Below are 25,490 nucleotides of genomic sequence, written 5' to 3' on the forward strand. Positions count from 1 at the left end.
CATAAAAAGTTTGTTTTCCATTTGCTTAACCCTTCCTTGTGATAAACGTTTATTTCATTTTTGGTGGATTCATAACTTTTGTTCATTTTTATGGTATAGTGTAAGAATTGGTGTAGAAAATAAATAATAAGAAAATGATTGTATATGTATACTTTTTCTTCTTTTTAATAGTATACGGTATATATATACGATTTTTTATTAACACTTATGGCCATAAATACAAAATATACTGTTCTTCATAAGTCTGATCTCGTTTGGTTGAATTAAACGAGGAAACAGTATATACGTGGATGCTTTTGTTTGTTTCTCGGAAGTACCCACGTACTTCAGCTATAGCTAGCTTTCCATGTATAAAGATGTTTATTTCTCTTTTGTTTGTTTTCTTTCTCCTTTTAATTTCACTCTTGCAATAGGGAGAGAGTGTCAAGTATAAGCTTACCTCATATTCTAAATAATAATGAGCTAATTGTCGTGAATTTGGTTCAATTATCTTATCTTTCTCAATGAATTAGAAGCAAGAGAAAAAAAGAAAAAAGAAAAAGAGAATCTAATGTAAAAATTATACGCACTTATCCTTTTACATTTAATCCTACCAAGATTAAAATGTATTTTTTTTTATTTAGTATCAAAATGTGAGTAATAATTTTTGAACATTTGACTTTTCCAAACACTTGATAAACGTGTGAAATTATATGAATATAAAGTTATTTTGTGATAACAAAATCAACAATAGGAAGATATAGATTATAAAATTTCTATCATGTATTAATAGTCATGTTCCATCCCTTCACTATAAATAACACTTTTCATGCTTTATTTTTATCATCCTAAAATTGTAATTCTTCATTTAAGAGAGTTAGAAGTTAGAATAAGTGAATGTATTTTTCTTTATAAGAGAGTGTACTATTGTTGTCTCCTTATATTTAAATAGATGTTGTAATTTTTCTTTGACTTAATGAAAATATTTATTTGATTTTACTTATAATTTTTTCCTTATCAGTTGAGGATTTTTTACATAAAAATATTGTGTTAATTCTTATTTTTTTCATCTCTTATTTTAACTAAAAGTTATTATTTTGTTACTGTGATATAAAAAAAAATCCTCATTATTTTTCTTTATTTGTATCTTCTTACCATATATATATATGTATGTCACTTGAGTGTGTCGTCTAAGCAATATTTTTTAGATGTTTAATGGATAGTGGGACAGTTTATGCTCCCAAACTTGTTCCTGAAAATGCCAAACGTGATTTTATGATTTCATAATATATCGATTCTCATTCATAAATATTCACAACGCGCGCGCGCGCAATTTTTTTTTATCAAAACTTTTGCTCTACTAATCTTTCATCAAATTGTGGTGATCGAACATGAGAATAAAACTTGAAAGAGGAAAATGATGGGTGTGCTTACGTACATGGGCTAGAATCTGCCAGTTTATCAGCTATTAATAAACTGTTTGGGGCAAAGAGAAAGGGGCTAGCTGGCTTCATATGTGATTGTTTAACAGCAAATTAATTGAGTCATATAATTAATATATAATTGGGCACAAGCACTGGCAAACTTTATGTCATGTGGCTTGGAGTTCAAATAAAACGAAATATTAAGCAAAGAATGAGCCAAGCTTTGAGGAAAAAGATAAAAGAAGGCAAGATTGCACGTGCTCTAGTCTGCATCATGTCATATATTGTGATAGATGCTAGACATTATGATATGAACTTAATTAGAGGGATGGATTCATTTTACGGATCTATCTAGGTTGGAAAACTCATAATTAAGAAATTAAAAGAAAAAAATATGGATTGAGGTAAGAAATGGAAAAATAACGCCACAATCCCTAAAGATTGATAAGTTGAGGAAGATTCGTCACTTTGAATTAGGAAATTTAAGGATAAGAATCAAAAGTAGTTCCTAAGAACCTAACACTTAATATCCACTTAATATCTCACTAATTTCCCACTAACACTTAATATCCACTAGAATTGACTCCTTACCAGCTCACTAACCCGTTAAATTCCAGCCTAAAACACTAAATGTTGGTCTAGGTAACTTGGAAAGTCATCTGACTTATTTAATAAAATTAATAAAACGAAAATTACATTAAAAAATAAGATAATGGACTTATTTAATTATTCAGCTCCAAACTACTTAAATTTCAGCCCATTAATCTTTCTTCTTTATCATATGATTTTGGGCTTCTTAGTCTTCAATTTTACCCTGCTGGATTCACATCATACCCTCCTTCTTTGAGAAGATTCGTCCCGAATCTTAAGACTTTATTTATTTCCTAATTTATTTAATTCACTAACTACTGCCAGAATGCAAATGCTTCCTCCTGGGTCGAAGACATCTCGCTTGTATCCATCTCTAGCTTCACCTGTTGGTAAGTTATTAATCATCAACGAAACAAATATAACCTCTTCAAACTCATAACCACAAACGTACTCAATGAATAGGAATTGAATTCCATTCAAGTGACAACTTTGGAAAATAGTAACTTCAAACAACAAATCAACTCCATTTTCCAGGTGCAAGGTCTCTTGAATTTTATTTTGAAAGGTGGACTGAATGTATAAAGGTGCATTAGGAATGGTGTTGACATGCTTCTTGAAACAAGAAAACTTGTCCTCCTGTTTCTGTAAATTTGATACGTCAAAAGAAGAAAATGTAACGTTAGAGTTGGCATCTTCCTCTCTATGTTTCTCACCTTCTGCTCTCATCTTCTCTTCTCTTTCTTTTTCTATCTTTATTTTCAATTTCAGTTGATCCTCATGTACAGCGTCGGATAATAGACATATCAACTTAATCCTTCGTCCACCATGCACAAAAGAAATAGAAGGTCGTTCAGGATTTATAATTTTATTATACAACCATGGCCTCCCTAATAACATATGGCATGTCTCCATGGGGGCAATATCACAAAGAACTTCATCTTCATATTTTCCAATAGAGAATTTAATCATTGCTTGTCCATTTGTAGTGGGCAGACATAATTTCTTAACCGCCTTGCTGCTCACGACATTTCTGAAATTGAATTCATCTATTGCGACCAAGAACAGAGAGTCGTCAACCAAACATCTTGTATAGTAAATTTCCATTTCCATTCCAAACCCAGAGCCCAAGCTCTGATACCAAATGATGTGAACCTAGGGGGATGGATTCATTTTATGGATCTATCTAGGTTGGAAAACTCATAATTAAAAAATTAAAAGAAAAATATATGAATTGAGGTAAGAAATGGAAGAATAACGCCACAATCCCTAAAGATTGATAAGTTGAGGAAGATTCGCCACTTTGAATTAGGAAATTTAAGGATAAGAATCAAAAGTAGTTCCTAAAAACCTAGATAGAGAAAATCCTCTCAATTGGAAAAATATCCAAATTATGAATAATTCATTTTCTCTCCAAATTTTTACAAATGGTTCCTATTTATAAGCTTAGATGGGTAAGATGACATAAATTCTCACTAATTTTTCACTAACACTTAATATCCACTAGAATTGATTCCTCACCAGCCCACTAATTCATTAAATTCCACTAAGCCTAAAATACTAAATGCTGGTCTAGGTAACTTGGAAAGTCATCTGACTTATTTAATAAAATTAATAAAATGAAAATTACATTAAAAAATAAGATAATGGATTTATTTAATTATTCAGCTCCAAACTACTTAAATTTTAGTCCATTAATCTTTATTCTTTATCATATGACTTTGGACTTATTAGTTTTTAATTATACCTTACTGGATTCATATCGCATTAGATTGAGAAGTGGATAATGTCTGTTCATGCATATGTCGGGTTGGCTCTTATATTAGGAATGCCCCTTCAGGAATTTGTCGGGTTGGTTGGGTCGCGTATTCTCTCATAACAATAAATTATTAATTCACAATTAGTAAACAAGATTAATTAATTCAGTCATGGATAATTTTCCTTTAATCTTGAGACTTGAGTGACTCTATTATTATTCTTTCTTTTTGTTTTTTTGGCCAGTATCATTAATTTTTCCTGTGCATCAAGCCTTTCTCTTTGGTTCATATTAATATATATACACACACGCTGTAACTGTTTAAAGAAAATTAAAAGAAGTGCAGTTTTTTATCTCACTACTTGAAGTCGCGATTTTGTTGTTTATACATAATATTCCCATCATTGATTCATAAACTGTTCATCTCGTACGTCCATCATCATTTTTCTCCTTTTGTTTCTCTTTTTCTATTCCCCATTGATGTTATGCATAATAGCTGTACCGGAAATGTTGTGCACAAACTTGTTTTACTATGAATATTTATCCCAATCACAATCCCTAACATAGACTTTTGCTAGTCCTCGAACAACAATCAAATGCAAGTAGGGGTCGTAGTGAATTCTGTGCATCAATCTTTCTGTATATCAGTACTTAGCCAAACTTGTTTCCTTTTAATTATTTGAGAAAAAATTACACTAATCCTAATGAGTTTACTCATTACTAAGAATCACGATTCCCTCTATAACAAGTCAACAAAGGACATTAACTACATGACATACAATTCACTCACACACTCTCAAAAGATCTAGTGTTTCACTCAATTCATTAAATTGTGGGTGTTGCTTACACTCAACATTATCACATGCTGCTCTCGTTATATGGTTGGCAAGATTCTAAAATCACTATCACATAACAATTCATACATATCAAGAGGTCCTTTTCATGCTAATTTTTACCTTGGCTTAATGATATAGAAAGAAATTTCTCAATAATGTGTATGTACCAGCAATGCAATAATAATAACAATCAAGTTAAGTTCTGGAACAAATCACACACAAAGTAGAAAACACTAAACAAATATAAATATTAATTTAATTAGGCCCAAAATTTCATTTTTGAGAATGAGGAGACCTGAAAATCACATGCAATAGTTTATTACTGTAAAATGTGAGATGACAATGTTAATATGCATTGCTTAGAGGGTGTACAATATCCAAGAGTGAGTGATCAGTCAAAAGACAGTGGCAGCAAGGCAAGAAATGAAGGCAATAACCAAGTACAATATGCATGACAAGCATGATGAGCAAGGAAAAGTACTCAGTATGGTGTGAACATAGAAGAACAATAACAACTAACTCAATTAACATATATACAAACACTCAGTTGAATCAAAGAAGTAGATAGTGTAAAGAAAACTTTTCTGTGCTAAGTAGTAAGCATGAATTACCCAAAATAAAAATAAAAAATCAAGAGGGTTGTCTGAAGTAAATAGCTACTGAGGGGGCATTCCTCTTAAGCTTGTCTCTCATGTGATGATAATCATCATACTAATCTCTTAATTATTAAGGGAAATTTATTTCAAGGTATCTATTCCGTTCTTAGAAATATTATAATAGAAATGTTATTCTTAGATGTTTTAAAAATGTGTTTGCTTAAATTTTAATATTCTTAGTAATATTTTTAAAATTTAAAAGAACTGGAAATATGAAATAAAAAAATAAGGGTAAATGAAAGTTATAATTGAATTAGAAAATTACTTCTCATATTTTCATAAAAATATAACTTTGCCACCATACCTTATGGGAATGAAAATGAAATGAAAAAATATTTACTACTTTCTCAAAAATGAATAATAATCACAAATAGTTTTTTAAAACTTATATCAAACATGGAATATTGCATTCCCGAGCTTATATTCATGAGAATAAACTCAGAATTCATGAAATAAACATACCCTAAGAAGAAAAAAGTAGAAAAAACAAAGTAGCGCGACCATTGGGAAAAATGAACTTGTGTCATACAATCAAACACAATATATGAATAGGTAATATTAAAAGTTAGTTAGTATATACATGCCATTTTAAAAAGTCATATCTTCTTTTAATCTCAACCATTGAAGTATCATCTAATAATTTATATTTATAGTTTTTATTTCTCACGATAAGAAACGTGTAAATAAGGGATGTATTAAGTGAGAATTTTTCTCATAGCGAGAAATGTCAACTATAAATCCAGTTATACAATCATACAATACATAAGAATAGAAGTTAGTCAGCAACAGCATGACCCTTAAAAAAATTATATGCACTTTTATTATAAAATTGACTATTTAAATGACTTGTGATGTATATATATTTGTAGTTCTTATTTATCAAAATAAGAATTGCTCTAATTTGAAGCTATACATTCTAAATCGCTGCATATAAATAAACACTAAAAACCTTTAAAGAAAAAGAAACAAAAGGAAAAAATCATATAATTTGGTCAACGTTTGGCTTGAGTTCGGGATGAGCATTTGTATTTCTAAACCTGGTCCAGCCCCTCCATTTGGTTTTAATTGTTTATTCAAAATTTTCGCCATATTTACTAATTAACCATTGGGCTTCTTTTGTTATTTTTTCATAACCTAATTCACAATTTTGAATTTATTTGATAAGGTCATTTTTGTCTGAGTATAATAAAAGTCTCCAAACTTACAAGTGTCACCATGTTAAAAAAATCTTCAGATGATCAATGGGCCTTTTTTATGGACACGCCTGTGCAGTTGCACGGGTCCTGACTGTAGTTATCATAATTCACACCAAATTTTAAGGATTCTGTGCGGATCCAAGAATGGGACTAAGGTTAGCCCACAAATGAAATTATTAATTTCATTTATATTATCTTTAACAAGAAACTAGTTTCTCTGTTAGACTCCCTCAAGTCCCAACAGACATGCGATTACGCTTTTGACGCAAACTAATGCCCAAACACACAAAATGGAGACTGTTATAATAAGATTGGCGCTTGGACTATTGTGTAGCAAAGTCAAGATTAGTCGCTCTCACCCCATAGCTCCCTATAGAGACATTCTGATTTTGAGATTAGAGGGCATATCTATTATCTAGTACCATGAATCGCATATCCAATGTAACCAAAGAAGTTTCATGGATTTGTACTGATATTGCAATATGTTTCCATTCCAAGGACTAGAGAAGATGACGCATTTTCTTTCCCAAAAGATGGCTTGCCCATTGATAATATTCCAGACTCCGGGCTCAAAAGTGCAAGTTCAGGTAGTGTTCATAACAGTTTAAATGGAATGGCTCAGTTCAAGAGACAAACCTAAATAGTGTACTTCAAAGTATGGTTGGTATTCAAATAATTTGAAACTAGCAAAAAACACGGACCAAGGCCAAGTTAATGATAGACCCAGATTTTTGCCAGCTGCCTCTGAAATTCACTGATTTCATGAGTGAAGCATACAGAATAAACAAGAAGGCAAAAGTAAAGAGCAGAAAATCTTTTCATAATGAATGCTTACATTCAATATTTTCAATGTGGAGTTTGAAAACAATCTCATTGTAAGATTTAACATGGTTAGTTCTACTTATAAGAGTAACTCAAATATACAACTTTGGTATAGTCAACTAGTTTAGCCATGAAACCAGAATCCACATCATATGTGAAAACCAGACATCATAAGTGTGGAACAAATTGTGCTAGATCTAAACATTTCAAGCAGAATAAAAAAAAAAATGACAGATTATTGTTACATGATAAACAAAGGCTCCATGACAGGCTCGTGATTTTGCTATCATAATTGATTCCCAAAACCCTGATTCTCTATACTCATTAACCAAACTTCGACAGTTCAACATATACAACGGGTTCTATAACTCGTGCGAATGCCAGTAATATTCAATTGGATTCCTATTTCCTAATGATTACTCATTTTCCTTTGTACCCTAAATGCTTTAGGACTAGATTACAAGAAGTCAAGAACGGAACTTTCTGACTTTCTGTCGGCTGTACCTAGCAATTTATCTGAATAATGGACAGGCACTGTATTCAAGGTAAAAGAAGTTTATCTTGATACATTTATACTAATAAGAAAGAAGAATAATGATTCCCTCACTACTCAAATAGTAGTCCCGTCGATTATTAATCACTTATCTCTCTTTTCTTCCTATTTCTCTCTAGGTGTCTACACCCAAGACCAAGAGTGATGAGGGAATCATTATTCAAGAAAGAATTACTGAGAGGGTGGATCTGGATTGTACTTCACCGATTCCCTCCAGATGAGCTCCTTGATGTGCTCTTCAGTGCATGTTGGCTGCTCAAAATCAAAATTGAATTGCCCAGGGCCAACTGGTTCATCATTGATGTCATGAAGTGATGAAAGATATGGATGACATAGTGCTTCATCAACTGGTGCAAATAAATAAAAATATTACATAAATATTTAAAAAATGAGAATTACATTCAATAAACAAGTTAAAAATCCGCCCTTAAAACTTAGTTCTTCTAGCATACCTGTAATGCGTTTGCTGGGATCAAAGATAAGCATCTTTTCTAGTAAATCCAATGCCTCAGGAGACATATTTGGGAATCTAGCCGAGAAATTTTGCTTCCTATATGATGGAAGCTGTCGAACATACCTTTTGGCATTTTCACTTCGGAGAAATCCAAGGCTGGCATCATCAGGTGAACCTATTAACTTTTAAACAAAAGGAAAACAGAACGCATGTGTTGAGTTACAACTTGTAGTAATCAATTTATAGGTAACTAAAAAATCAGCTTATGCAATTTAACAATACCAGCATTCTAGATGGATGTATAATAAAATGGAGTATAGTATGCCTTTCGTTATTCCCTAGTGTAGAAAGGGAAGAAGGGCTGGATAGAGATTACAGGAACTGTTGTCATGCCACATAATATGTTGGTTTATAAATCAAACCATGACAATGATTACCTTCCAGTTATCAACAATAGTAAATTAGCAAAAATGTTTTTTTCACTCTAATTTCCACAAGGAGAGAAAGAAGAAGAAGAAGAAGAAAAGAGAGGGGTGGAATAAGATGCGTGTGTAGTAAGAAAATGTTGCAATACCATTATTCGATTAGCAATAGCTAGAAATGAAAAGTAAACAATGAAACTAGAAGAAAAGAAAGTTTGAACAGCCTGGTTTTGCACTTCATTATCAAAAATACCACTTATTTCTTGTCAATCAGAGCCTGAAAACCTCACAGAATCCAACTCCCGAAGTTAATTGATCTAAGGTAATAATAAGTGGTGACAAGGGTAAACGAATAGACATCAAGAAGAGTAATAAAATGGAAACCAATGGCTTTTTGTTTCCAGTAGATTCAGCTGGAGGTATTAAGCATGTTGGGAAGGTCAACGAGAACAGGGTAATGCAAGATTTACAAAAGGATAAGAAATTTGCATAACAACAACCAATAAACTAATGCAAGAGATAGATAATGCAATACATTATTAAGAATGCTTCAGCAGCCCGTAATTTCAAATGGAAGCACCAAACCCATACCTCTGTTATAAGCCTTAGTTGATGAACGTAATCTTTCCCAGGAAACAAGGGTTCTCTAGTCATAATTTCACAAAATATGCAACCAACAGACCAAACATCAATCGCAGAGGTGTACTCTGAACAATTAAGGAGCAATTCTGGGGCTCGGTACCATCGAGTGACAACATACTCCGTCATAAAATCCGTTTCAGATGTTGTCCTAGCCAAACCAAAGTCCCCAATTTTAAGGTCACAGTTGGCATTCAGAAGCAAATTACTTGGCTTAAGATCCCGGTGCAAGACATTAGCAGAATGCACATATTTCAGGCCCCGTAGCAGCTGATATAAAAAGTACTGCACAAGTTCCATAAAATATCAACACCACGCTTAATTTCAAAAGAAAAGCGCAGGTTAAAATTACCCAAAATAACTCCTCTTATAAAATAAGAATAATATGAATGATTTTTTATATGAAGTATCCAGTAATTTTATCATCTTGGTGGAATTTTGTCTCAAGCACGTCTTTTATTCAGGGTATTTATTTGTTAAAATTAATATCTTATCTAACATATGGCGGTGTATTAATTATGTTAACAAAACATAAGTCTTATTTAACCTACTCAGCAATAGCATGAAGGAATGGTGATTAATTTATTTTTTTCTTCTATAGAACGGAAAAGGCAACAAGATATGAATAGAGCTAAACCTGACAATGATCATGGTTAAGAGGCTGATCAGAACGAATAACCTGATGAAGATCAGTGTCCATCAATTCATAAACAATGTAAACATCATTGAAGGCGTCCTGGCTGGGAGGCCGAATGATATCCTTAATAGCAATAATCTGGAAAAGAAGAATGATAAAGTACTAGGAAGAAGAGATTGAAATCTGAGAAAGAGAAGAAGAAGGTAAGTTACATTTTCATGGTCCATGTGGCGAAGGAGCTTGATTTCCCTCAAAGTCCGTTTAGCGTCAATGATGTTGTCGAAGGCGTTACCGATCTTTTTTATGGCAACTTCCTCGTGCGTATCGGAGTTAACGGCAGCGCTGAAAACAAAGCGAGGGTATTGACTATTGAGCATTGAAGTATAGAGTGAGAAAGAAGAAAAGGGATAAGAGCATAAGGCTTAAGCATTACCAAACGATGCCGTATGCGCCTCTACCGATAGGGCGAATGGGAGGGACATACTTGGTCGAGACCTGGAACAAGTTTCCGTACACATTGTATTCAATGTATCGACCACCGTGAGTCATAACCCTCTTAATACTCTCTTGCTCTTTGCTACCCATTGCAACTGCAACGCCGCTTCCTTATCCTTCTTATTTCTTAAGGACTATATCTCAAATCTTTAATCTGATTAAATTTTAGGAACTCACCTAATCATTAAATATCAAGTGAATTTTCAGAAACACAAGCAATTGAATGGGTTTAATTTTGACCCCCCAAAAGTCCTAGAATAAGTCCAACTCGTTCAAATTTATAATAATAACAAGTTGGCAATGGCGATTTGGATGGCTTGGGACTTATCACCAGAATTTCCTCATTTCTTACACGTCTGCCTCAATTGAACCCGGCCAGACTTTTATTTTTTAAATCGATCTTCACCTCATCACCAATTGCATCACCATGATATATTAAAACAAACAGGAGCTGACATTTTCTACGTATTACAACTACTTTCATACTTATATAATTTGATCCGTTAACAAGATGCAACTAACACTAAAATATATATGTTTCTAACTTTCTATCATTGCACAAACATTCTCGTCTTGCTTCTCGATTGAAAACACCTAATATTTTATTTTACTAATTCTCACTTCTAATCTAATTCAATTTAAATCAATTTGTTTCCTCTACGTACACGGTAGCCAATTAAAAAATATTACAAGTAGATAATTAAAGGTGGTCAATGCATTATTGAAATAAATATGATCCCTTTTATTTCCAGATAAGGGGAAGTTGCAGCTCGGTGGTGTCTTCTAAAGTGCTACACAAATTTCGTGTTACCCCCAAAAGGAAAGTTGCAACCTGGTGTCTGTTAAAAAAGATCCTACTCGTCAACAAATTTAATAGGTTTAGCTCAGTTGCTTACTTCAATTGTTTGTTGGATGAAAATATGTTTGTTAGAAAATATTTTCTAAAATAAGCTCAAAATTGAAAATAAAAAATAAAAAACTCATTGTCTGTGTTTTCGGTAAAAATAAAAACAGAATATTGAAAACACGATGGCATTTTTTAATATCAACTTTTATAACTGCTCTAATATAAATCACATAACGCGCACACAGAAACAGTGAATGGATGATAGTTTTGCAACGTTACTCAAAATGATCCTGATTTATACAGAAAAAAAAATGTGGTTTTCTTATTTTATTATACATTTAAGGTAATGATATTTTTAAAACTATGCTAATACAGTAAGATAAAGCCGATAATAATTATTTGTTGTGAACAATTTTAGTAAAATAGTTTATAAACAGTGATTACACGTGAATAATTTTTTATGATAAATTACAATATTCATCTTATATTACCATGATTAAGGCCATATATATTATAAACTTATTTTATAAAATATTAATTAATATATATAGGTATATTTTTATAGTTTAAAAATTATTTAAACCTTTATATGAAGAGTATTTATACCATTTTTTGGGAAATAGTTATATTAAACATATTTTCAATGTTTTCATTCGGCAGAAATAGAAATTTAAAAGTGAAACTAAACATAATTCCTAAATTTAAAAATGAAAACTATTTTCAGAAAATAAAACAAAAAATAAAAAATAAAAATAAAAAATATTTTAGGAAACCAACCGCACATTTACACTTACACCGATGGCTGGCATGCTCCCCTTACCCTCCAAATGACCAAAACGCAACGTTTGGAATTCGGGACGCAGGGTTAACGTTTAAAGACGGACAGGGCCCAATTTCCTGATAACCGTTTGAGCTTCGCAGTTGCCCATATACCCACCCAATCAATTACTAATTGCTAATTTACTATTATTTTTTCTTTTGTTACTATTCTCTCTCACACACAGATTAACACCATAATTCATGCTTCCATAAATTAATTAGGGACATTATTGTTTGTTAAAATAACAAAAAAATATAATTAACATTAATATTAAACTTTTATTTATTAATATCTCAAATTAAAAATAAAAATGTATTATTCCAGCTACACACTTGAAATCCTTAACTCCGAAGCATATCCTACATAGGGCACGAGCAAGGAAAAACATGACGAAGGCCTTGGTCAGCAATATCAACAGTTAAAAAAGACTCGCATTGTATTCCAACCACATTAATAAAACCTAATATAAATCCAAACCCCCAAGTTGATGCCATTCGAGATCCAAATTTGAAAGCATGTTTAACAAAGATTTGGTGAAAGTTTAAGTACGGGGGATAGAAAATTTATTTACCCTGAATTTTTGTATTTTTCTCTGCAGAATCAGTGGCCACTACCTTCCTCCGACACATAATTTTTGCCTGTGTTATGGCCTTTTTGGCCATCTAATTAAAAAAACTGCACTAAACTAATGCATAATTAAAATATTATCTCAAGGAGCATTTCAAGACATTAGAACATATCATATATTTCGGAAAATTACATGACACGATGTAGTGGCTAGACAATAGACGTTTATTGGCGCACATTATAACACAATCTAAGATAAAGTTACTTTTCGATAAAAGCCCACTTAGGAAATCATTTAAATAATCATTTTCAGCTATAAATTCTCACTTTCTATACCACCAATCATCCACACGAATAATATTATCATTCTACTTAGCAAAAACACTCAATTCAAAATCTTCATTGCATAAATAACTGAATAAGTAAAACGTCAGGAAGATCAAACAACTTTTGGGAGAGGAGAACTACTATTAACTCCAATGACAGCCAAAACTGCAAAAACTAGAGCACAAATCATTATATTTAAGGAATGTTTGAACTAGTTGGTGCTCCTCCTCCATAACCACCAGCACCACGACCGAAGCCAGGCCTTCCGCCAGGACCCTACAAATAGAAGACAAAACGTAGAATTCAGGAAAACTATAAATAGACATCCATATCAAAGGCATCAATTGTACATAAGTAGCAAAATCAGTAGAATGCTGCTTCACAGAAATAAGCACAACAATATTATGTAAATGAGGAGAACACGTCACAAATCATCCAATTAAATTTGCAACTGCAAAGGAAAATGAAAGTTGACAAAGAACAAGAATTAAATCGAAGCATAACAAGGGAATTTGTTTAGAGGGAAAAGAGAGTTGACGTAAAACAAGAATTCAAACAAAGCCTAACAGAGATTTTGTTTTAGGAGAAATGGAAGGGATATTTATATAAAATTTTCTTAACTCCCTCCAATATTAGAGGAATTTGGAGAGGGGAGGGATTTTAAAATATTTTCAATATAATGTTTAAAATATCCTTATGTTTTTTAACTTAAAACTATAAGGATAAAATGATAAATTGATTTTTAAAATCTTTCCTCGAAAAAGGAAAAAAAAGCATCAACTCTCCCCTCCATTAAAATCCAACCCTTCCCATTTTCTCAACCAAACAAATTATTTTAGCCTTTTCCCTTCACTCATTTCAACCAAATAGACCCCCAAATTCATAAACAAAGTACCAAACTCCAAGCACCATGATTTATACAAAGAAGCCAGTGACAACTGGCAAAACACCAGCTTCCTAACAAAATTAAAAAAATTTAACCAGCAATGAACCATAATCGAATACATCAGGAAAACTACATTTGGCAAATTAAAACAAAAGGTGAACCGATAAATTGTTTTCTTTACCAAATAAAATTGCACACCCCGTCATTTGAATGGTAGAACATGCATATATGAGCCTCAACAGGATGTTTCATATACACAATCAAATTCACATCATGAGAGAGAGATACCAACGCAATTAGAAAGACTAGAAACACAGCAAAAAGTAAGCTTTAAAATCAAAACAAGGCCACAAAGTAATGACCAACAATAATTATCCAAGCTAAGAAAACGAATATATACTCACGCGAATAAAAATAAGCAACGAGAAACACAAGAAACATGAATAATATGGTACAATATGATTACCCCAAAAGAAGGCCGGTAATCTGCTGGAGCTCCACCCTTGTCTCCTCCAAAGTCTCCACCAGGCCCACGGGGACCTCCACGGTATCCATCACGATCGCCACCGAATCTCCTCTCTCCATCAAAGCGAGGTGGGCCTCTGTTCAAAACAATCACACACACAAACACAATTCAATCAAACAAAGCAACATCAAAATGGCAAGCACTAACAATAACGTTAAATTACCTTGGGCGATCACCGGGTGGGCCACCAAATGGTCTTCCAGCGGGCTTGGCCTGCTTCTTGAGAGTGGCTGGGACGATTTCTGAGGGAAGGTTGAGGTAAGTCCTGAGGAACTCAATTCCATCGTTGGTGAGAAACCAGTAATAGTGCATCCACGCAAATGTTTCGCGCACGTACTCCCTCGATTTGAAGCTCTGCATCAGCTTAATCACCTGCAGATTCGGCACATCAATGTCTGGGTGCTTCGCCAGATTGAAGTCCTTCTTCGCATAGCAAACTCCCTCTGAATCAAGACCAACCACGTTACGGTTTGAACACAACACAAACATAAGGTACTGGAGGAAAGAGTATTAACGAACCTTGGAAGAGGTATTTGCAGATCTCTCTACGGTTCTTCTCTGGAATGATCTGCACAATTTAAACAAAAATGAATTATGTAACGATTTGCATAAACCGGTTCCACCAATGCAAACAATTTTCGATTATTTTCGGTAGAAGACGAGAAAAGACGGTGTTGGAATACCATGTTTGCTAGGGTGCAGCCGCGACGGAAAGAAGCTGTGGTACAACACTCACTTTGCCGCTTCTGATATAAACCCTAATATCGCTTTCTTCTCATTTTATAATGGACTCTCAACCTTTAAGGCCTTGCTTCGCTTTTGGGCCTTTTATGGCCTGAGTTTCTACCTTCCCTAGGCCTCATTTGAGGGGCCTTTTTTAAATTGACCCATCTGATATTCTAACCTCCGTTGGCCCATCCGATTTAATTGTTGACTAACAAAAAGATGCTATTCATTTAACTTTTTTAGCTTTTTTTTCATTCCAAAATAAAAAAGTAAACATTTTAAAATAACAATGATATATAAAAGACTTAAATATAATTTTAGTCTCCACAAATTTTTTATTTTAATTTTTATATAAAAAAAAAATTTCATTCTCTTAAATCTATAAATTTTATTTTTAATATATAATTATTTTCTAACTACTCATTTGCTTATTAAAAGGTTAAATTATCGTATCAAATATTACCTAAAAATATTAATGATTCTATATAAATGAGTAATACTTCTAAAAAAAAATTTATAGATCTTTGAAATAAATATTATTTATCTATTTTAAAATTGTCGTTAAAGATTAAAAATTATTATTTTACATTTGAGAAGGATGAAAATAAAAATAATTTATAAATATCAAAATCAAAATTTACTTATTTTTTAAAGATAAAAAATATTTTATAAAGTCAAAAATAATGTTTATAAAATTTTAAAGATAAAAAATAAAATAATTACAAAAACTAAAATCAAAATTCTCTTATATCACATAAATTAAAAATATATTTAAATTTATATAAAATTTCATGGGTCAAGTTTAATGGAGTAACTAAGCCAATTAATCTAACATAACATGAGAGCTTTTTTACCATTCGGAGGTATTTTTTTTTATTTTTTAAATAGGCAAGCTTTTAAAAAAAAAAATAGATATAGGATAAGTCATGTATAAAAAACTACTTTTAAAATGGAAGCCAACAAACACCATATTTGCTTTTTATTTTAATTTTACTTAAAAACTTATTTTAATAAAAAAAAATTAAAACAATGCACATAATTTTTCCTTTAAAAAAAATTTACACAGTTGTATATCTTATAATAATATAATATTTATTATTAAAAATTATTTTTATCTATATTATAAATATAATATATATTTATATATCTTATAGTAACATAATATTTATTATTAAAAATTATTTTTATCTATATTATAAATATAATATATATTAATATATCGTTAAAAAATAGATAAGTATACATATATATTTTTTTTTTAAATTATCCATTTCAAAAAATTTTGGAAAAATATACTCGCTTGATGTAAAAAAAATCCGAACATGAGATAGCCTAAAAAAAAATTAGACCTGAAATTAATTAAATCCATCCTTGGACAACTCCTCAGCCAGGTTTTAATTTCATTTATTATTATTATTATTATTATATTATTATTATTATTATTATTATATGAAATAATAGTTTTTTGTTACTTTAAGATATATTGTTATTATTATTATTATTTGATTTTTTTAAATAAGTAAATCTATTTAAAGTTTTTGTGATTTTCTCTATTTGTACCCGTAAAAACTTTCCAAACACAAACAATTATCAACCTGAATATTATAAAATATATTTTATTATTATTCAAACTACCTATTATTCATATTATATTCAATTTATACTTCAATATATTTATTGTTTTAATAAAAATATAAATTAATTATATATTAGTAATAAATATTGATAAATAATAGATTTTGTAATTTATCATACTTTTAATTAATATATTAAACATAACTAGTTATATTTAATATATTAATTAAAAGTATGATAATGCTGTCATTGGTAATATAATATTAGGAAAATGGTAATTTTATATTAATAATACACACAATTAAAATTATTATATGATTTATGTGATTAAGGAAAGAAGCATATCAAAAAAATGCAGAAGCTCATGGGCCAAGCCATAATGATCTAGACTAAAAAAAACTACTGAAATCTACAATTAAATTGACCTCAAATTGATAACTTATACAAATTTTAAACTATCCTAAGCAATAAATAAATATATATATATATATATATATATATATATATATATATATATATATATATGTGTGTGTGTTGGCTCATACAAATATCCTTTTGTGTATGGTTTCTTTCACTGATCAGTTGAAGTGATTTAGCAGCTAAAGGAGTATAGTGATAGATTGTCACACAATTTGCTAAACTAAATATTGATGTTCAAGCTACATATATATTGATTGCAGGGTATAATTGTCATGGAATGCAAAAAAAATAAAAATAATAATAATAATTGCACAAATCTTGTCAAAATTTCTACATGAGTGATTTGATACTGTTATTAATTATTAATAAATTATTTGTCAATGATTAAAAAATCAATTATCTGTCAAATGTTTAATGTAGCGACTGTTTTGAAAAACCAAAAATCTAACGAGTAATTTATACAATGAATTTTTATTATTCTCAATAAGATTCTTTATATTTATCTTTGTTTTTTTTCTATATCTTATATTTATATTTGAAAGAAATATAGGTATAAAATTTGTGTATTTATTCTTGTATTCATCGAATATCGAGTATATTCGTATCTGTCATATATCCATCTAAAAATTAATTAAATATTATTTTTTTGTGAAAAATATATAAAAATAAAAATTTTAACATGAAATAATAATTACAAAATTATATTAATTAAATTTTATTTGACATAAATTAATAATAGAGTAAAAAATTATATAAAATTTAGGTAAATTCTAAAAAAATAAATTAAATATTTATAAATTTTAAGCGAGTATAGATATATGACGAGTATGTATATACTCATGCTTTCTTCATGCGTATCCGTACTCATATCTATATTATTGTATATGATCAAATCGAGTATTCTTTATTAAAGTTGGAATGGATTCGAACATTATCTACAGATATAAATTTCCTTATTATTATCCTTATTTGATATACATTTTAGAACAAATGGTTAAAAAAGTTGTTATATTATAAATTTGACTTATTATAATACAATTTTTTTTAATATATTTCTAACTAGATTACTTGTCATATTTATCAGTTTTTTTTTGTCTTGATTTTTCTTTATTCTTTTTTTCTCTATCTTTACCCTCTCTTTTTTTCACTTATACATCCTAAAATGAAAAAATATTGGACACTACCATATAGTTATATATAGTCCTCATCAATCTTTATGTGATACATAATTAAAATATTTAGTTCATAAATAAATAGCAACTCTATACTCAACTATATGCTACATAACTATTAATTGGAACATAGCGTCCAAACTATATAATAAGTTCCTCTAAAAAAGTTGTAGTTAAAAAATTTCGATGGCTAAATTACATAAAAGTATAAAATAGTTTCTTCTATTAAGACGTACGTAAAAGCTCGCATTACAAATGTCTCACATGTAATGAAATAAATAATGGTGTTGAATTTTGGAAAATATAAATCTATAAAATTATTTAGCATTAGTGAGTCGAGCATATTTAGAGTAGGCATGACGAAAATATTAGTCGAAGAATCTTTACTCTTTCAGTACAAGGTATACATGAAACCGACTAAAGAGATGCCTGGCCAAATTGGCAATAGATTTCCAAAAGGAACACACCTGCAAAACACAGATGACCACGTCCCTTTCTCTTTAATTTGGGACGTGCATGTGTGGTAACCCAAACCTTTTGCTATAAGACAGAGGGGTTGTTATATAAAAACAAAAGACGCCATAATATAAAAGGCAAATCCATTATTATTGTCATTCAAAACCACCACATGTACAGTCAAATAGCAAATTGAAGAACATGTTTAAATTCGCAAATCTTCAAATTCAAACTTTCTTGCTGCTTTGCAATCGCCTTTATTATTATTCTTTCTTCTTTTTTTTCCTCTTCCATGTCAAAACACTCCGTAATAAACACTTCACGCTCGGTTATATATATAACATAACATATAATATTATCTTCACTCATTTTTCGCAATCTTTCCAATCAGCAATCAAAAGAGGTGGGAAAAAAAATGAAAAGCAATCTCTGCGATAAGTTTGAGGCTAGTTAGAGGGTGCATGAGAAAAAGGAGTGGGGACAGTCACAAAGAAGAAGGAAAAGGTGAAAGTGTATTGGTTCCAATATTTGACGTGTTTGGTGCTAGTTCTTCCCCTCCAAGTTGTCCTTCAACGTTGTCCCAGAAAAGAAAGTTGGGACATTGTTGTTGATTCTCCACCCACTCCATATTCAACTCTTGCCTCCGCAAACACTCCAGTGCCATTTCTCCTTCTTCGTCAATGCTACAAGACTGTACTTCCATATTTGGCACCATGCTTTCCACGTTCTCTATCAATGGTGGCAGATAATTCATTGTATCCATAACTGCACTAAAGGTTGTTACTGGTTGAGGAGGAAGGGCATGCACTTGGTGGTGGCTCATGTTCCACGTTTCAGTGCTCAAACCCACCGATTCATGGAACATTTCGGCTCGTACATTAGTGTCTACTGTAGTTGTTATCCCTTGATCTAATGAACTAGTGTCAAACATAAATAAGGGGCAGGTCGAGGAAAATAAGGTTTCTTGTATTGGTGGTTTTGCTGTTACGTTTTCTTGGTTGCCAAAGTGATCTAGTTGATTGGAATTGTAGTTGAATTGGGAGTGATCAACGCTTTGTGTAGTGGTCATTGATGAAGTCACCGAAGGCTTTCGGATTTTCTTTTTGATCCAAGAATTCCAATAGTTCTTTATTTCGTTGTCAGTTCTACCTGGTAAGTGGCTTGCAATGTGAGCCCATCTGCATTTCCCAAGCACAAGAATATAATTGGTTAATTAATTGAGTGTATATAATTAAACTCCACTGTTTAAATTATTATGACAATCTGTATCTTGTTAATTAAGATGCCTTGCATAAAATCGTGAATTGGAAGCATATATGTCGAGAAAAACGTGGCAAGAAATGAATATATAGAATAACAATTTAGTTGCTTTTGTAAAGGATTTGGATGAATAAAATATTATGAAGAATGTGGACATGAGAGGCTGGGAGTGCACACGCACTGAAAACGGACAAGTAAATTTCAACTGACAGAATTGCCTGCTTAACTTCTCCAAAACTGTAGCTCCGAGGCTGATTGCTCCTTCATATTGTTTCCATGTTCCTATGCTTTGTTTTTACAATATCGAATGTTGAATTGAATAATTAGTGTTAATTATAACTCTCAATTCCATTTTTTCCTGCTTGCTTTCCATTCTTTATAAAGAAAATTAATCAAATATTATATATGTATGATTAAGTGTTTTTAATTAGATATTCCGAATTTCCAAAACTATTATACTTTCAAGCATACCGATCAATTCCGAAAATTTATGGGGTTGATAGCTAGAGAAGTCGACTCGACCATATTTTGGCTGTTCAATTAAAAGAAGAAAGACATATATACAAAGCTTGGTAGAACTAGTTATAGTGTCTGCGGTGTGTGATTCAAACCTGTTGCCAACGACCCCATGAAGACTTATAATTAGCTTCTCCTCTTCAGGTGTAAACCTTCCTCTTCTAATATCCGGCCTCAAATAATTAATCCATCTCAGGCGACAACTCTTACCACACCTTTGAAGCCCTGAAAGCCACGCCAAAGATTTAATTAAACAGCATAAATAAAAAACAAGAGGTTGATATATTCATCATAGAAATAAGTTGAGAGCAATTCCATATATCATCAAACAATGAAGAAAATGAAAAAAAGGATGATCAAGAATTACTATTTATAAAAGAGATAGATAGATAGATAGATAGATAGATAGATAGATAGATAGATAGATAGATAGATAGAGAGAGACCAGCTTTCTCTGGAACTTCACTCCAGCAACCATAGCCATGAGTGGTAATGTATCTGATGAGTTTCTCATCTTCCTCAGGGCTCCAAAGCCCTCTCTTAACCTTCTGTTGGTTGCAGCAAGAATGGTGACCCATCTTCTTCTATTCCTGTCTTTTAGTATTATTGTTCCCTCAGTGGCCTTTTATTACCTGGATCAAATGCGGGGATTTGTATGCAATAGTTAGGTCTCTCTCTCTCTTCCTCCTTTAAAACTACAAAGGCCAGAGCCGACATTTACAACCTGATGGGGTCCATGCAAGGGACCCATATCTCCATCTAACCCTAAAATGACGTTCCATCAACCTTTAGTGTTACCATTTCTACGTACATGTGTAGTAGTATTACGTAACCAAACTTTCTTCACACACTCCTTCACACTTCCACAAAACTCCCAAAATAAATAACACAAGCAAAATGAAAACGAGTGAATATTGCCGGTTGTTTCATGCGCTTCCCTGTCTCAAACTATTCAGCAACGTCATTACATCAATAGCAAGTGCATTTACTACGTACGTGAGAGTGATCGATGTAAGATTAATTCAGAAAATTATTGCCATGTGAACTAGTAGTAAATATCAACGGTTCTATTCATGTAATTTTGTAATGGATCAGAAAAATAGATGGATACATCTAACAAAAACAACTTCAATAAACTTCGATGAGTCCAAATGGTTTACGCTTAGTTCCTTAATTATAACGCACTTTTCTTTTCTTCTCTTCTTTTTCCGATAAGAGTTTTACTTTATTGGCCCTCCTATTTATGCATATTAATTGTTTACACCCCATAAAATGAGGATTATCAAGATGATTTTTAACCATATCATCTTTAATTAATGTTCTCTTCTTTTTCCGATAAGAGTTTTACTTTATTGGCCCTCCTATTTATGCATATTAATTGTTTACACCCCATAAAATGAGGATTATATCAAGATGATTTTTAACCACATCATCTTTAATTAATCTATAACATGTAATTAATAAGTATTATTACTTTAAAAAAATTGAAAAAACTTACATACATCTCATGTCATATAATAACTGACTAGGATTATATATGTTGCTAAATGATTTTTTCTGATAAAAGACTCTTAAAGGACACATATGTGGAAATTATGTATATAAATGAAATGAATACAAAAACATGCAATTTTGAGGGGGGAGGGGGGGGAACTGCATTCTGCATAGCCATACAGTTAGTTCTAATAATAGTCTTCTTCTATATTATAGGAAATAATAGATTATTTTTCACAATATTAAAAAGAGTAAAACCGAAAAGATTATTTATCTAAAATATTAAAAGAACAATAATGGTTAATCTTTATTATATAGATTGTGTTTATTCAACATAAGTAATTGTTTCTATTGGCTCAGTAGCGTGTATGATTTGTTTTTTAATTAGTATTTTAGTCAGTGTCATAGATTAAATATTTATTATATGTAACTAAAATTTATAATATATATATATATATATATATATATATATATTATATTAATACATAAATTATATTTAAAGTTTATATAAATAAATATTTTTAAATGTATAAATTATATTTTAAATTTTTTTATAAATAATTTATATTGCAGCACAATATTATTTTTATTTATTGATAATTTATTTTAAAAATATAAAAATTTAATTCATAAATAATTATGATAAATAAAAATAAATTAGATAAGAAGTTAAAGAAATTCCTAAAAATCCTCTCATTGATGAAAATCTCTTGAAAATATTTTTGTGCAAGATAAATGTTCATGTTTAATATATAGGAGTTGATTAAATTTTTAATATTGAGTTTGAATTTTATAAATTAAAAAATATTAATGAAATGATATCCTTTTCATAGGCCATAATTTGAAAAAACATATATTTAATTAACTATATTACAATTTGAACAAACTTGTTTTAGTTCTTAAGAAATGTTTAGTTACAGTCGTTAGCACGCATTATTCAATTTGTTTTGAACCATTTTCGTGAGATATTCTCATGTACATCCATATAAAGATCAGATTTTAACATCTTGGACACTCAGCCATTAATTTGTTAGCGATTTAGTGTTATAAACAAGTCACAGAGAAAGTAATCATGTATCTCTCGGTCTTAATTAAGGGGGCAAGCTTGAGTGATGGCCTCCTTCTAATTAAGCTTTGTAATTTGGTAGAGATGTCATTTGTAAAGATTCTAAGGATGATTTGCATGCATGGATTAAAATAAAAATGCAAGAAATAGACTGAATGCATATCTTAAGATGATCGACCAAGTTTAGGGGATTTTTTTATAAACTTTTCTGATCCTTAAATCTGGACATTCATGGAGCTCAACCTTAGTCTAGAACATTTAGAATTATTTTCATTTAAATGTTTGTGCTTGTAAATATTTTTAGCTCCTCCCCCCAACAACCATAAGTTACATTTTCGTTGCGGTTACTGAAGAATTTAGAAGTAAAATAAAAAGGTAAATCAACCTTATTTTTAGACAGCAATATTATATTTAATTAGTAGAGTTTAGATATTTCGTACATCTATATTTCATTTAATAAATATATTTAAGAATTATCATTGTTTATTAGATTAACTAATATTTTGCTTGATTTTCAAAGCTCAAGATTTTTTTTTTTTGTAATTGTAGTTAACTTTTAATATTATTTTTTATTATTTAAAAATTAAGAAATAAAATTATCTAAAAAAATACACTAAATTAAACTATCTTTTATATATATATATATATATTTATATAATATGAAGCTTCTTAATTAAATAATATTTTCTCTATAAGGATCGATCATCGATCCTAAATTCTCTAATATCTTAAGCAAACTAAAAAATTGATGTCATCGTAGTTCAAAGAGATTAAGATAAAAGGATAAAGAAAATCACCCTTATTTATTAACATGAAGGGATGTTTAGGTTAAGAAAAACATTAGAAAATAAGTTAATGATATATTTTGCTTTCCTCTTCACATTTAAAATCACCAACTTATTTTCCTAAAATTACACATAGATTTTTTTCAAAATTGTAGTCAAATTTTTGTTAAAAAATAAAAACATCACCAATCAATTGATTAATTATTGATTATTGATTTATTTTTTATATAATTTAATTTTGTAATTTTTATTTTGATATTTATATACAGAAAAAGAAAAATGGTGCTCCTCAAAAAAGTGAGACTCGAATAGTCGTGTGCTCAAAATCGTCGTCACTCTCTTTCTTTGTAATTGGATAATTCACACAATATCTAAATTAAATGATACTTTGAAGTCCCCATGCAGATTTTTTCTTAAGGCTTATTTACAATATATGGCAGGATGTTCTTTATTTCTTTTTAATAATAATAATATTATTATTTAATCTAATAGCATTTAATAAATATATTGCTGATAGTGGCTTGGGGGATAGCGTAAATTTCATATATTCGGAAAGAAACTGACATTTAAAATCTTTATTTCTTCCAGCAGAATCTTCAAAAGCAATATATTGCATACAAGAAGTGTGAGAAAGACTGAAAAATCAGTTCTTTGTTTTATGATTTAAGCAAGCCCGAACTATAATTATTTTGACTTGATTGTCGCTTCATTTAATTAAGAAGGAATAATAAATTCATAAATGGTGTTGGAAAAACGTGTATAAGTGACATGATTGACACCATTTAAAGTTAATAGCCTTAATAGGACTTGTAAATTTCAGGTTTTAGCTAGATTTCACGGGCTGGGAGTTACAATTATTATATACACTATAAAAGCTATAATCATTGGTGATCTTAACATTTCTCAACGATTTCAACACTCTAATAAGACTTGTACTCATTTTTCCGGAACCTGTGGTCCACTGCCACATACAGCTCAAAGTGGAATTGGGCTTGTATATATCAACTAAATTGCGATTTCATTATATCAATGTGTAAGTTTATTTTCACATGACCACTTAACCATACATATACGAGGTGAAGTGTGGTTTTCGTTTCTTCTCCATCTCTAATTCAGCAACAATAACTTTATTGCATAAGTAATTATTTTGACGTATTTTAATTATTATAATAATAATATTTGTTACATGGACATAACACAGGTGAGACTTTTTTTTTCTTTGTCGTTTTAAAAGAAATCAAGATCATCTCCCTTTCACTTATCTCTATTTTTTTTTCCTCAAGTGATAACAGAACTTAATTCTCTTTGAAGTAAGACAGAAGATTTAACTCATGTAAACGAGAAACGAAAAATTGTTATAAAAGTGTCATATATGTTCCCATAACTGGATTTACCTGCTTCGACTCAAAAGTTATAAATATTAATCTAACCACTCAATATATATAAAACAGATGCATAAATAGTTCGAGAGAAAAAAGATATACTACATAAGGAGAAGAGAAGGGAGAAGGTCCAATATACTATATAAGATATACGAACTTCTATAAATCATTGAATAACTATTGTATTATATAGTTCCTGTTTATAAAA

General features: G+C 30.4%; 2 protein-coding genes across 2 annotated transcripts; both read right to left on the reverse strand.

Annotated features, from left to right (window-relative positions):
• Positions 1-7,549: 7,549 nt before the first annotated feature.
• Positions 7,550-11,281, reverse strand: LOC109800638 (mitogen-activated protein kinase 4). Its single transcript, XM_020361436.3, has 6 exons — positions 10,396-11,281; positions 10,175-10,304; positions 9,963-10,100; positions 9,278-9,610; positions 8,263-8,446; positions 7,550-8,157 (listed from the first exon to the last, which is right to left on the reverse strand). Exons 1-6 carry the CDS (start codon positions 10,545-10,547, stop codon positions 7,982-7,984), a joined length of 1,113 nt encoding a protein of 370 aa, XP_020217025.1. The 5' UTR covers positions 10,548-11,281; the 3' UTR covers positions 7,550-7,981.
• Positions 11,282-13,076: 1,795 nt separating this feature from the next.
• On the reverse strand, positions 13,077-21,148 carry LOC109800559 (uncharacterized). Its single transcript, XM_083067538.1, has 9 exons — positions 21,001-21,148; positions 20,651-20,780; positions 19,268-19,957; positions 18,742-18,790; positions 15,114-15,188; positions 14,950-14,998; positions 14,594-14,873; positions 14,371-14,506; positions 13,077-13,294 (listed from the first exon to the last, which is right to left on the reverse strand). The coding sequence occupies exons 1-9, from the start codon at positions 21,131-21,133 to the stop codon at positions 13,214-13,216; spliced, it is 1,623 nt and encodes a 540-aa protein (XP_082923664.1). The 5' UTR covers positions 21,134-21,148; the 3' UTR covers positions 13,077-13,213.
• Positions 21,149-25,490: the final 4,342 nt, after the last annotated feature.

The sequence above is a fragment of the Cajanus cajan genome, chromosome 11, assembly GCF_000230855.2.
Source record: "Cajanus cajan strain Asha chromosome 11, NIPB_CcT2T_4, whole genome shotgun sequence".
In the NCBI taxonomy this organism is placed as follows: domain Eukaryota; kingdom Viridiplantae; phylum Streptophyta; class Magnoliopsida; order Fabales; family Fabaceae; genus Cajanus; species Cajanus cajan.